General features: G+C 40.3%; 2 protein-coding genes across 6 annotated transcripts in view; one reads left to right on the forward strand and one right to left on the reverse strand.

Annotated features, from left to right (window-relative positions):
* Nucleotides 1-2286, forward strand: part of ptprz1a (protein tyrosine phosphatase receptor type Z1a) — a 265905-nt gene extending 263619 nt beyond the window's left edge. For all 3 annotated transcript variants that reach the window (XM_063058125.1, XM_063058124.1, XM_063058127.1), the window contains one exon: nucleotides 1225-2286. In XM_063058125.1, coding sequence (XP_062914195.1) covers nucleotides 1225-1371 — 147 coding nt within the window. In that variant the 3' untranslated portion in view covers nucleotides 1372-2286. The remainder of the gene's footprint in view (nucleotides 1-1224) is intronic.
* Nucleotides 2287-7232: 4946 nt separating this feature from the next.
* aass (aminoadipate-semialdehyde synthase) overlaps nucleotides 7233-15098 on the reverse strand; it is an 88005-nt gene continuing 80139 nt past the window's right edge. For all 3 annotated transcript variants that reach the window (XM_063058128.1, XM_063058130.1, XM_063058129.1), the window contains exons 23-24: nucleotides 10872-11048; nucleotides 7233-7709 (exon numbers count right to left, since the gene is read on the reverse strand). In XM_063058128.1, the coding sequence (XP_062914198.1) occupies nucleotides 7594-7709; nucleotides 10872-11048 (293 nt within the window). In that variant the 3' untranslated portion in view covers nucleotides 7233-7593. The remainder of the gene's footprint in view (nucleotides 7710-10871; nucleotides 11049-15098) is intronic.

Genomic DNA, 15098 nt, shown 5'->3' on the forward strand with positions numbered 1-15098 from the left:
GGAAGGGAGGGCTGGTGCTTTCTGAGTTCCTGCAGGGTGCAGTGTACTAAAGTTGCTTTCTGGAATCAGTGAAAAATATTAATGGTGTAGCACAGGCAGTTTAGAGAAAAATAAACCAAGAAACATTAACACAAGAAAATCTGCAGATGCTAGAAATCCGAGCAACACACATAAAATGCTAGAGGAACTCAGCAGGCCAGGCAGCATCCATGGAAAAAGTACAGTTGATGTTTCGGGCCGAAACCCTTTGGCAGGACTGGAAGCCTTAGACAAGAAACATTAAAATATTTTTAGTAAAGGCTGATTTATACTTGTGCATACTAGCTTACACTGTAGCCTAAGCAAGTGGGCTACGCTGTTAGCATTTATACTTGTGCGTTGGTGTGTCTGCATCGCTCTGCAATTCACCGTCAAAACGCTAGTTGGTGGTGGGGTTTCTATGCCACTGTGTTGAGTTTCTTCATGTTGAAACTCAACACGAAGAAACTCAAACTTCAAACAATGGTGATTGAAACTGAAGGAGGGTGAATTTTCTGTGCTTGTCCGACCACTGAGAGCCATGGACAAGGAAATGCATTTCAAACATTTTCGGATGTCGGCAGGTAGATTTGACGATTTGGTTCATCGTCTCCAACCATTTGTTTTGCATCAGTGTACGCACAGTATACTCAGAGACTGGCAATCACCATTCGAATTTTAGCTTCAGGTGGAAGTCAACAGGCTGTAGCAGCTAGCTACAAACTGGCATCAAGCACAGGGCCCTCCATAATTTCGGAGGTCTGTAAAACTTTATGGAAAGCATTGAAGCCAGAATTCCTTCCCTGCCCTTCAGTCGCCCAATGGGAAGCTATTGCAGCGTAGGAAAAAATGCAATGCTACCAAGCGGACCAATCACAGTTGCCGCGACTGAGTGTCCTCATAATCTAATCCGTATGCTACAAAATAGTAATAATAATCAGACAGAAGTGGCCTATTTTTATTATTACCTACGAGGGCATTCAAAATAAGGGAAATAAAGATATGACATTTCTGGTGTTTGCTTTAATACATCATCAACAATTTGGGGTGAGTTTGGGGGTGAACGGATGGAGAAGGGCTGATCTTAATGCCAATTTGGAGAAATAAGGGAAAAGACTTCACATTGTTGTTCTTTATCTATTGAATGTTGCAAAATTTACTTTTGAGAGTGTCACAAAAAGAATGGGATCTTTTATCTCCTTACAGGACCAGTTCCAATTTTTATACAAAGCTGTACTCAGCCTGGTCAACTCAAGGGAAGACAAAACCACTGCCGCTATACTGGAAACCAATGGCCTTGCTCTGTCTGCTGAAGATTACAATGGGGCAGAAAGCATGGAGTCTCTGGTGTAACAGTGAAATGGATGTTTTTATCAACACAGAATCCTGTTTAAGATCTTGTTAGCTATACAGGTATCCACTGTGGACTGCTAATATCCATTTTATGTCATCATTGGATGATGACCCGTGGATGACATCATATAAAAAAAATTCTTAGCCGAAATTGTGCAGTATGTGAATTGCGTCATTCTGGCCTGACTGGTGTTCACTGTAGTCGCATATTCAGCATGTTCAGTGTCCTGTTTCATGGTATGCTTCCAGTTTGTACCGGAGTTAGAAAAGGGGCAGGGGGTGGGAGGGAGGGCGACATTCATTCATGAAGAGGCTTTGATAGTGACCACACCATCAATGGTTCCCAAATTGCAACTGCCCAAGTCTTACCTTCTTCCTATTTTCCATGATATCAACAACTTTACAAGGCAATCACTCAGCAGCGCCCAATAAGACAAGATAGATAATGCACAGAAAGAGGAAGGGTTAGTGCTGATTAAGTCTGGAAATATGGACATTGCTTTATTAAAGAAAGAAAATTAATCTTCTAATACATAGTGTAAATAGTAGAACAATGAACCATTCTATGGACCAAATTTCTATTTATAATTCTAGATTTTTATATTTTACTACAGAGTCTTTTCTAGTCTTTTTTTGATGTTCTGATTACATTGTTGTTGTAGCTGGCATTTTATTAATGTTTAAAATATGTCTAATTCAGCTGTGATTCTAAATCTCATGTCAGGTGTTTATTAATGACCTATGTGATGTAATTTTTACAAATAACAGCATGCAATTTTAACACTTTGTGCAACAGGAACAGTAGCTTTTAAAGACTGCACAGAGGAAAGACCCAGATGATGTGTGATTTTGTTGCAACTGATGTTTTTACATTTGTGGCTACTGTGGAAGAATTAAAATACAAGGTTTATCAGCTGGTTATCAGTGGCTGTCATTATTGGGACTGTGCCAGTAACACGTTATGAGGAGCACATCTGTCAGCAATCAGGAGTTTAAGAACAAAATGTTCATATTTGCCAGAGATATCACAGCATCCTTCCTGTCCTGAAACAACTGTCTAATGTTAGTGCTACATTCAATTTTACTGAATCACCTGTAAAAGAGAATTTGGAGATAGACCAGCTACATACTCTGGAAGAAGGCATGATCCAGATCAAAAATTTTCTCAAGGACAGATGTAACCCATCACTGTACATCAGACTGAGCTACCAAAAAATTCATTGTAACAAACACCATGCTATACTGTTGATGTATTCTCAGTGGGGTATCAAAAGTATATCACTATAGATGACAAACAAGTAACACAGAGATTTAAAGTAGAAACACATTTATTTTAATAATGGTAATATAGAACTATGTTGAATACTTTTATGAAAGCAGATTGCTGACAAATATTAAAGACATTTGAATAATTAATTAAAAATGACATGGAGAAATAATTGTTAAGGACATTCAAAAATTATTACAGCAGAAGGCATAGCTGAAGTACTAGTGAAACTGTCCCATTATTGGAGAATAAGTTACTACCAAGTGTGCAGGTAAGAGGATATAACTGTGAGATTGGAATAGTTAGTAATCAATGTACACGAGGATTTGAGGGTGGCTAATGTAACCCCACGTTTTAAAAAAGGAGGGAGAGAGAAATCGGGGAATTATAGACCGGTTAGCCTAACGTCGGTGGTGGGGAAACTGCTGGAGTCAGTTATCAAGGATGTGATAACAGCACATTTGGAAAGTAGTGAAATAATTGGACAAAGTCAGCAAGGATTTGTGAAAGGAAAATCATGTCCGACGAATCTCGTAGAATTTTTTGAGGATGTAACTAGTAGAGTGGATAGGGGAGAACCAGTGGATGTGGTATATTTGGATTTTCAAAAGGCTTTTGATAAGGTCCCACACAGGAGATTAGTGTTCAAACTTAAAGCACACGGTGTTGGGGGTAAGGTATTGATGTGGATAGAGAATTGGTTAGCATACAGGAAGCAAAGAGTGGGAATAAATGGGACCTTTTCAGAATGGCAGGCAGTGACTAGTGGGGTACCGCAAGGCTCAGTGCTGGGACCCCAGTTGTTTACAATATATATTAATGACTTGGATGAGGGAATTAAATGCAGCATCTCCAAGTTTGCGGATGACACGAAGCTGGGCGGCAGTGTTAGCTGTGAGGAGGATGCTAAGAGGATGCAGGGTGACTTGGATAGGTTGGGTGAGTGGGCAAATTCATGGCAGATGCAATTTAATGTGGATAAATGTGAGGTTATCCACTTTGGTGGCAAAAATAGGAAAACAGATTATTATCTGAATGGTGGCCGATTAGGAAAAGGGGAGGTGCAATGAGACCTGGGTGTCATTATACACCAGTCATTGAAAGTGGGCATGCAGGTACAGCAGGTGGTGAAAAAGGCGAATGGTATGCTGGCATTTATAGCAAGAGGATTCGAGTACAGGAGCAGGGAAGTACTACTGCAGTTGTACAAGGCCTTGGTGAGACCACACCTGGAGTATTGTGTGCAGTTTTGGTCCCCTAATCTGAGGAAAGACATCCTTGCCATAGAGGGAGTACAAAGAAGGTTCACCAGATTGATTCCTGGGATGGCAGGACTTTCATACGTTGGAATTTAGAAGATTGAGGGGGGATCTGATTGAAACGTATAAAATCCTAAAGGGATTGGACAGGCTAGATGCAGGAAGATTGTTCCCATGTTGGGGAAGTCCAGAACGAGGGGTCACAGTTTGAGGATAAAGGGGAAGCCTTTTAGGACTGAGATTAGGAAAAACTTCTTCACACAGAGTGGTGAATCTGTGGAATTCTCTGCCACAGGAAACAGTTGAGGCCGGTTCATTGGCTATATTTAAGAGGGAGTTAGATATGGCCCTTGTGGCTACGGGGATCAGGGGGTATGGAGGGAAGGCTGGTGCAGGGTTCTGAGTTGGATGATCAGCCATGATCATAATAAATGGCGGTGCAGGCTCGAAGGGCCGAATGGCCTACTCCTGCACCTATTTTCTGTGTTTCTATGTACCTGGTCTCAATTGTAGGCTTGTTGAAAGATAGAAACCACAAGGATTCAGACTGTAAATTTTCACACTGCCATGAAATTGGAAAGACTACTAATTGAGAGTTAGGAAAGTTTAAAATAATAAATAATCAGGATTTTTAAGGGACACTGTATAGAAAGAGTCATTGAAGATTGAACCTTTGATGTATATATTTTCTCGCAAAAGCTTTATGGGAAAATATCACAGACATCAGCAAAATTACTATTTATTGGATTAAAAAGCTAGTGGTCCTGCAGGTACACAATTGCTGAAGTGACAGCAGAGATAAAGACAACAACTTGCAACCAAAGGGCAGCCCAGTCATCCACTATTCAGACAACTGCCCTCTAAACAGATTTTCATAACAAAATATAATTGAAAACATTTTTCCAAGCTCTATCAATGTAATAAACAATGAAGGACCTCAGTGCTCCTGTTGCTAATTTCTGTGTTGATGGGACCATTTAAATGAAATACCTTTCCTTGACCAATCAGCAGGACTATGACTCTGAAGCACACAGTATGTGGTCCATTTGCAGGGCTCCACAGGGGTCCTAAAGTTAGTTGAGTATGATTGGATCATTCAGTAGCTCGCTCTTCAAGCAGATAAAGGTACAAGTCCTTTTCAAAAGAGCATGGGAGATCACAAAGTCATTAGCCAAGAGATGAAAAAGTGCATCAGAAAGGGTGTGGCCAATGAAATACGAGATTTATATCCCTGTCTCTAACTTGACCCAAAGTTGATTCTCAAGTGAACCCTAGAACTAGTTTGGACTACAAGTCAGGCACATTCTGCATAGAAAATTTATAGACTTTCAATAAACAAATGCAAGATTTTCAGGGTCTTTTATTTTCCCCCAATAGGACTAGGTTGTCAATGGCTTAAATTCACAGACATTTAAATGGCCATCCATGATCCAATTGGAAAATGCCTCACGATATGTGCTCTAGGCAAAGGGTGAATTATTGGTCATAGCAACTTTTGGTTTTCCACATTAAACTGCATAACTCCAAAGCTCTGGGTGATATTAGAGTGGCAATAATTTTGCCATTAAAAGGCAAAAACTAGCTAATGATTTAATAAGACCAGCAATAATCAGTTGAATCCAGAAACTGGACCAACCATACAAAAGTTAATATACTGTCAATCATTTCCCAGTGGCACTATTGTCATCACTAAATTGAACTGAGAAGGTCATTTCTTTCAGCATGTCTGACATTTTTCCAGAATTGAATGTATATTTACTCATTGTTCATTCAACAACCATTTCTGTCCTTACCAAGGCAAGTTGGCTGCTTTTGGGAACACAGCAATAATCTATAACTTTTGTAATAATTTAAAAGGATACTCTGTGATGTTGGGAGATATGACCGTGCAGCTTCAGGCTGATTACACAGTGTGTGTGCTTAAATTAACTTGGAGGTCCTCTCCAGCACAGGTACCTCAGTGATGCTGCTGCTGGTAACACTAGTTTGTCCAGGCCATTCTGCGTGGGTTGGGCAGGAAACAAAAGCTCGGCTCACAGCAAACAGAGACACACAAAAAAAAAAGCCTTACCTGCATTGTCCAGATGAATGATGTATTCACATGCTCAACTCTTGCATGGCTGTAAGCACTGAGGTCCAGGACTTCAGCCACATTATTGTGCCTCTACTTCTCTCTCCCTGCAGAGGCAAATATCAGGCCGCCTGTCAACTTCTCCTCTAGATCCTTTCAAGTGGCAACAGAAAAGCCTGTAATGTCCCGATGTTCTGCTTGCCACAGCACCAATGGAGCACCCTGGTCGCAGATGGAGTCACAGATTTCAACCGGAACTAGTAGAATCTTGGGCACAGGGGTTTACCTGGGATCAAGCTATCAACCCCGAACAATGTGGACTCACTCCTCACCGTGAAAGGTTTCCTCTTCTCAATGTTCAGCAGGTTGTGGATCCACATGAATGCCAAGCTTCTGGGGAACATAACACCTTAAACATCAGTGAGAACAAACTGCTGGACTTTTGCAGCCAGTACTACCCAAAGGGAGAGATCCTGGCAAACAGAGCCAACCTCTCGTCTCGCTCATTCACAGTCCACTACAGTAGCTGAGCATCAATCCAGCGAGAGCCACACAAAATGCTTGCGGAAAATACGACTTGGCTTCTGGAAATATACTAGTGCCTGTCTCATTCCGGATTCTTGCAGTATACATCTAGTGGTTGCGGAGAATTCAGTGTGTACAGTACACCAGACCAAGTCAACCACTAGTTTGTAAAAAGAGCAGCAAGGAAACTTAGCACTGGATGTCCCTGACGAACAATTTGAAGAGCAGTGTGGACAGCAGGATGAGGAAATCTTCCCGAGGGAAGACCCAGCATCTCATCGGAGAGGGGAGGTGCAATGACTGCATGGGCATCAGGGTTTCCCAATAAGAAACACACACAGAACACTGGAGGAACTCAGCAAGACAGGCAGCAGCTATGGAGGAAAATAAACAGTCAAGATCCTTCATTATTCTCCCCACATGACCATCATCTCCACCTCCTACCAATTGATCAACTAACCTAACAAGCCATGTTTACTTTGGGATGTGGGAGGAAAATGGAGCATAGTCACAGGTCCACACAGACAGCATTGGCAGTCGGGGGTGAACCTGGGTCATTAGAGCTTTGAACTACCGGAGGAGGTGGAGAAAACCCCCGCAGAAACTCTCAATTACCCATGATCTGGCACAGGAAAATCCTAAGGGACTGGTGAAAGCACAAACAGATATAATTGTGTGACTATACAATTAGTGGCTCTATGACCATGGCCTTAAAAACACACAAAACAGCTTTTCCAAATGAATTGTAATTTACAGTGAAACTGCAGTTTAATGTAGAATATGTTCACAGAGCTCCAAAAGCAGATTGACAACAAAACATCTTTTGCAAAGGCATCTCAGATTACCAACTAAATAACCGCAGTTTACAATCTTCATCAATCATTAAAGTTCAATCAATAATTATCAGATTCTTTAACTAAATTATGAACTAGCATTATGAACCTGTAGAAAATACCTGCAAATTAATGGCCTCAACCAGAAAGATCAGCAGCACTTATTTCAGAGCAGTTACCTCGAATTTACAGTTTTAAAACATGAAGTGTTTCTGAAGAATAAAATTAGTGGTTAAACAATATTATATCCTAGTTGCAAAATTCTTTTCATGAAAAGGTGGTACTTGAAGTGGTTACAATTCCCTCAGTTTTGATACGATCTAGGATTGGTTGATAGATATCTTTGGTCATTGGGCCAAACACTCCTTTGGTAGCAATTTCACCTGTAAACAAGATACAGAAAAACCAACAATATTGTGACATCACAAAGAGCAAGGCTCCCAAATGTATTACTTTTGGTTGTGCAGTAAAGAGGAGAGAAAACCAAAGTAAGAGCATCAATGGACAATACAGACTAAACATACTGGCATCTCACTTCTAGTCTACCTCAGTCTCGAACAGTCCGACTAGTCTTATATACAACCAACTGACCATTGCTGTTAGTTCTTATATTGAACCAACTCAACAAATAATTATATAATTACAGCACAGAAACAGGGCATTGAGCTCTTCTTCACTTTCCTACACACACACACAGACACACATTCTCCTGAACTCCTAAGTGGATTTATGATCCATGACTGTTCTATATTTTTAAAGTCAATTTACAGTACAATTCCCACTGGTGGAAGTATTTTCTCTACAATTACCCAGTGCTTCCTTCAGAATCTGATTCACTGCTGAACAGTTTTGGGGAAAAGATTTTTCCTGACAGCTCCAAACAATTGCCTCTTATTTTTAGTTATCATGAATAATTGCCCAGTTTCCTGCAACAGATGTATCCAGGATTGAAATATAGTACCCATCTTCTGAATCATGTGGCTGAAAGCACATCATTAGTTATTGTATTTTCATTATGTCAGAACAGTCTTTACGTGCAAATAATTTATTTTTAAATTGAATGGGCCTGATCAATGGCAGCTAAGAAAGTAAAAAATTCTAAAATCTTAACTAACAAATTAGTATGGTAATCATGATTCTGATAATAAAAAGTTAATTTAAACACAAGGTAACATAAGAAGAAATAAGACAGGCAACCAGTGTTAAACAGATCACGGGCAAACAATACTAGTCTGTATTAACCCAAATTGGCAGGCTTCTTGAAGAAATTACCAGTAGGCTAGACAAGGGAGATGCAGTGGATGTTGTATATTTGGATTTTCAGAAGGCCTTTGACAAGGTGCCACACATGAGGCTACTTAACAAGATAAGAGCCCACGGAATTACGGGTAAGTTACATATGTAGATAGAGCATTGGCTGATTGGCAGGAAACAGAGAGTGGGAATAAAGGGATCCTATTCTGGCTGGCTGCCGGTTACCAGTGGTGTTCCACAGGGGTCCGTGTTGGGGCTGCTTCTTTTTACATTGTACATCAACGATTTGGATTATGGAATAGATGGCTTTGTGGCTAAGTTTGCTGACGATACGAAGGTAGGTGGAGGGGCCGGTAGTGCTGAGGAAAGGTAGAGTCTGCAGAGAGACTTGGATAGATTGGAAGAATGGGCAAAAAGTGGCAAATGAAGTACAATGTTGGAAAGTGAATGGTTATGCACTTTAGCAGAAGTAATAAACAGGCAGACTATTATTTAAATGGGGAAAGAATTCAAAGTTCTGAGATGCAACGGGACTCGGGAGTCCTTGTACAGGGTACCATTAAGGTTAACCTCCAGGTTGAGTCAGTAGTGAAGAAGGCAAATGCAATGTTGGCATTCATTTCTAGAGGAATAGAGTATAGGAGCAGGGATGTGATGTTGAGGCTCTATAAGGCACTGGTGAGACCTCACTTGGAGTACTGTGGGCAGTTTTGGTCTCCTTATTTAAGAAAGGAGGTGCTGATGTTGGAGAGGGTACAGAATGATTCCAGGAATGAGAGGGTTAACATATGAGGAACGTTTGTCTGCTCTTGGAGTATTCCTTGGAGTTTAGAAGAATGAGGGGAGACCTCATAGAAACATTTCGAATGTTGAAAGGCATGGACAGAGTGGATGTGGCAAAGTTGTTTCCCATGATGGGGGAGTCTAGTACGAGAGGGCATGACTTAAGGATTGAAGGGCGCCCATTCAGAACAGAAATGCGAAGAAATTTTCTTAGTCAGAGGGTGGTGAATCTATGGAATTTGTTGCCACGGGCAGCAGTGGAGGCCAAGTCATTGGGTGTATTTAAGGCAGAGATTGATAGGTATCTGAGTAGCCAGGGCATCGAAGGTTATGGTGAGAAGGCAGGGCTGTGGGACTAAATGGGAGAATGGGTCAGCTCATGATAAAATGGCGGAGCAGACTCGATGGGCCGACTTCTGCTCCTTTGTCTTATGGTCTTAATTTGGCTCTGCTGGTAAAAGATGACACCACCATCAGTTTCACACCCCTTTTGCACAGAAATTCGAATTAGTCTCAGATTCTGGAATGGGATTTGAGTCCACAAAAGGGAGATGGATAAGGAAAGGCGAGTCAGAAGTGAGGTCACAAACACGAGAAAATCTGCAGATGCTGCTAATCCAAGCAACACACACAAAATGCTGGAGGAACTCAGCAGGCCAGGCAGCATCTATGGCGGAGTACAGTTGACTATACCCTTTTTCCATAGGTACTGCCTGGCCTTCTGAGTTCTTCCAGCATTTTGAGTGTGTTGCTCGGTAGTGATGTGTTCACTATTCCAAGATCTTAACTGCCTGGTCTTCACTGGCTTCTTCTGCTAATTTTCTAAAGGATCCTATATCCAACCCATCTTATTCAGCATCACCATAGATGCAAAAGTATCTGTTAAATAGGGGCTGCAGACAATTCTGATTTGATGGAGAATGGACGTGAAAGCACAGAGGAATATCTGGAGAAATTTCTGAAACGCTCGTACGCTGCTGTCGTTATTGTGTGGTCGGGAATCTTTCGGAGGGTAGGCCTCAAAATCCCCGGCCTTGCCTGCTTTTGGTGACCGAGAAGGAGGTCAAATCGTTCGGACAGAGATGGCGCTCAGTACTCGGTGTCGGAGAGCTGATCAGAACTTGAAGTTTTTGGATGACACAGAGTCGGATTGTGGTCGACATGGCAGGGAGAGTTTTTCTTCCTTCTCCCGTCTGCGTGAGATGTGGGATATTTGAGAAACTTTAAACTTTACTGTGCTCATGGACTTCTTCATCAAGTTATGGTATTGTAGCACTGTTGTAACTATATGTTATAATTATGTGGTTTTGTCAGTTTTTTCAGTCTTGGGCTGTCCTGTGTTTTGTGATATCACACCGAAGGAAATATTGTATCATTTCTTAATGCATGCATTACTAAATGACAATAAAAGAGGACTACGTGTCTTCATAATCTAAATTCCTTTCAGTCTGAGGAAACATCCACAGCAGCATCACAAAATAACGTGCATGAAATGAGGGAACACTTACCATCTAATATCATCTCAGCAGCAATTGCACATGGATATCCAACACATTTGGCCATTGCTGAAAAGCCATCAACATCACCATAGACCACCAGACTATCATGCTTGGTTTCCAGCTGGCCTGAGGGGTGTCTAATACCAACATCATTTCGCAAGACAACCAGGTCTCTTTCATCAGGAGCTGAAACAATCACAACTTGAATCAAAACATGGAACTGGAAGAGACAGCTGAAGCTAGAATCTGGAGGAACTCAGCAAGCTGAGGGGATGGGGAGGAACATCAATGCTTCAGGGCTGGTGCAGCTTTTAACCCAAAACAATTCTCCCCCATCCCACCCCCCACAGATGGCTCCTTCATTTGATTGCTTGAATCAAAACTTATCTTCTATTTGTCATTAAAGACATAGGGCCAGCACTCACCTCAACTAATCATCAGTTTCTGCATGCTAAAAATAAGTGCAATATTATCCACAGCATTCTCTGATGGACAGAATAGTCTTGCACAATTGTAGACCTCCTCTTAAATAGCATCTTTGCCGCAGATTTCACCTTTACTGTCTTTCATTGCTAAGTATTATCAGCTCAGAAAGAGGTCAAAGATCAGATGGCATTGCCCATAGACACCTTACTCCTGATCTTTGCTTACATTTTCAGTTTCTTTTTAATGCAATGCTGCTGCAAGAAACTTTCTCCATTGCACCTGTACATACTTGTACATATGACGATAAACTCAACTTTGACATTGAAGTGTCACGAATTCCAGTGGAATGACATGATCAGCAGCTGGGTTCACTCCGCACAGAATTTCCTGACAGCCCTGGCTGACAAGTAAAGCTCGTTCACAGCTGTCAGGATTCTTGACTACTTCAGAACATCCAAGACCCAGTGAATTGTTGCCATAAATTTTGTGGATAGCATGCCCAGCAGCTACGGAGTGCGAGCAGTCCATAGGCAGTGAACATTTCGGTTGGTTGGGGGTCGGCGGTAGCGGCCAGACATCTGCTTTAAACAGACTGGTTTAAAAGTGGAACTGACTCAATCCCGAGGCACAAGAGAGACTGCAATGCACAAAATGCTAGAGAAGTACAGTCCCTCCATAGACACTGCCTGACCTGCTCAGTTCCTCCAGCATTTTGCTGCTACTGATTAACTTCAGCTGTTTACATCGGTAACTTGGCCTGTTCGTAAATTGACAGGATAGAGCTCAACTCCCATAGTACCTTCGTAGGTCCAGCCATCACTTTGTTTTTTTAAAATCACATTTAACATTAAAGCCAGAGTAAGAGTTGTTTCTTTTTTTTTTATTTTATTTTTATTTGGATAAGGAATTCACAATTATCATGTACTTTTTTCACACATATAACCTTTTCCATTTTTTTATATGTATAAAACTACAATTATTTATACATATTTAAGTACACATTGAGATGATATAAAAGGAAAGTAAACATTTAAATAGATAATTATGTACTGTGGTAAATCTAACCTATTAGGTTAAGTAATGAAATTAGTTGTTAAGAAAAATGGTAATAATAGTTTCCATACAACCCTTCTGGACCATTTCCACTGGTCCAAAATGTTGCATACAAGCCTATATACCAACCATTGTAGGTGTTTATATCCCAATTTGTTCGTGCTTGTTCCTGCCCGCAGACATAATTATCCAATCCCTATGTACTTATTTACTTAATTTTTTCATTTTTTTTTTATCCCTTTCCCAAATCTTTCCCTTTACTTGTGTTAATTCTCTATTTTCCAAAAAAAAAAACAAACATTTAGACTAGGGGTGCTTACGTTTGCAATATTACTGTGTTGATGAGAAGAGCAATATAAATCATTAGGAGAGTCATCTAAAGTCTGCTCGCATTGGGGTTATATATTCAATCCATTTATTCCAGATTTGATCAAATGTTTCTTTTTGAGTTCTCAGGGAGTAAGTCAACTTTTCCATTTTAAATATTTCCAAGATAATTTCGTACCAATCTTCTAATGTAGGTGGTATTGGATTTAGCCATTTTCTAGTGATTGATTTCTTACTTGCCGCTAAGAGGGCCTGCAGTAACTTTATATCTTCCTTCTGTTCAAGGAACAATACATGCCCCAAATAGAGCGTCTCAAAGTTCAGAGGTATCTGGGACCTAAGTACCTTAACTAATGTTCTATGAATACCTTCCCAAAATAGACTTAATTTAGGGCAATCCCAGAAAATATGAAAATGATTTGCCTCCTTGGAGCCGCACCTTCTCCAACACATCACATTTGTATCTTTATATTTTTCCTGATATGGGGTCTTGAAGTATCTTATAATGTTTTTCCAACAATGTTCTCTCCAAGTCAAAGAATTAGTCGAGGACCATTGAAAGCTGCAGATTTTCCCCCAAGCCTCCTCTGAAAGTACCAACCCCGCTTCTTTCTCCCACTTCTCTTTAATATACAGTGTATTTACATTTTTAGCATGGGAGAGTGCATTATATAGGCGAGAAACTGATTTACTAGGTATTGAACTGCAAGCCGAATTCAGAATCTTGAAAAATTCTAATTCTACTGTTGATAGGTCTGTATATCTACAACTCTGGTTAACATAGTTTCATATTTGAAGGTACCTAAAAAAGTCATTATGTTCTAGGCCATGTTTGTCCTGCAGGATTTGGAAACTTTGTAATACTCTTTTATCTATCTATAAATGAGAGGTAGGTTGTAAGACCTTTCTTTATCCATAGCTCAAATCTTTTATCTCCTCTGTTGGGAAGGAATTCGGTATCATATGCACACCATCTAAAGAGTTTTAACATGTTATTAATTCCACATGAATTAACCACCTTCTGCCATACTTTTAATGTAAGATTTATCCAAGCATTATTAAATTTTTCCAACTGGGCCATCAATCCTTTGTCAGCTATTGAGGCCTGAAGAGGAAAACTGTCAACTAATCCAAATTCTATTTCCTTCCATCTAGCCTTATATTCCCTATTACACCAATATAACAGAGGGGTTATCTGTGAGGCATAAAAATAATTTCTCAGGCAAGGAAGAACCATACCTCCTCCTTCCTTCCCTAACTGTAAGGTGTTATATCGAATTCTAGGCTTCCTTCCTTGCCAAATGAAGCGGGAAATCCATTTGTCCCATTCCATGAATTGATTATCATCCACCTCCACTGGTAAAGTACGGAAAAGATATAATAACCGAGGAAGAATATTCATTTTTATAGTATTTATCCTTGAATTTAAACTTAAAAAGGGGATAAGATTCCATCCATGCATATCTGCTTTTATCTCTGAGATTAATGGCCCATAATTTACCTGTGACAGTGTTGAAAGATCCTTCGGCAGGGTTATTCCTAAATATTTTAATGATTTAGCTTCCCACTTAAGATCGTATGTATCCTGCAATTTTTTGGATGGTGTATAATTTAGGGACATAACCTGCGTTTTCTTTACATTTATTTTATAACCTGATATTTTCCCAAAGTCATCCAACAGTGTAAACAATCCTATAAATGATTTTTCTGGTTCACTCAGATAGACCAAAGCATCATCTGCGAATAACACCACTTTCTGTTCAATCCCTGCCACCTTGATACCTTTTACGATTTCGCTCTGTCTTATTAGTTGGGCAAGTGATTCAATATATAGCGCAAAAAGGAGAGGAGAAATTGGGCATCCCTGTCTAGTGCCTCTCTCTAAAATGAAGGAGTCAGAGGTCCCCATTTATCTTAATTCGGGCTGTAGGGCTGTCATATAGAGTCTGAATTACTTTAATAAACCTTTCTTGAAAGCCGAATCTTCCTAACACTCTGTATAGGAATGCCCAACTAACCGAATCAAAAGCTTTCTCAGCGTCCAATCCTACTACCATTGTCTCTGTCTCGTTCTTATTAACCTGTTCTAATATGTGCAGAGTTCTCCTTATGTTGCCCTGTGTTTGTCTTTGTTGAATAAATCCAGTCTGGTCTAAATGGATTAGGCCAGGTAAAAGCTTTTCCAATCTGCGCGCTAGTATAGATGTAAATAGTTTGTAATCTAAATTAAGAACACTAATTGGCCGATAATTGCCACATTCTAGTTTATCTTTACCCTCTTTAGGAATAACTGAAATAATCGCTTCTCTCCAAGAAGGTGGAGTTTCTCCTCTCTGCAAGATCCAATTAAAGGTGTTAAGTAGTAATGGGGCTAACTGTGTCTTCAGGGACTTGTACCACTCTGAGGTAAACCCATCAGAACCCGGAGAC

This window comes from Mobula hypostoma, chromosome 9 (genome assembly GCF_963921235.1).
Source record: "Mobula hypostoma chromosome 9, sMobHyp1.1, whole genome shotgun sequence".
In the NCBI taxonomy this organism is placed as follows: domain Eukaryota; kingdom Metazoa; phylum Chordata; class Chondrichthyes; order Myliobatiformes; family Myliobatidae; genus Mobula; species Mobula hypostoma.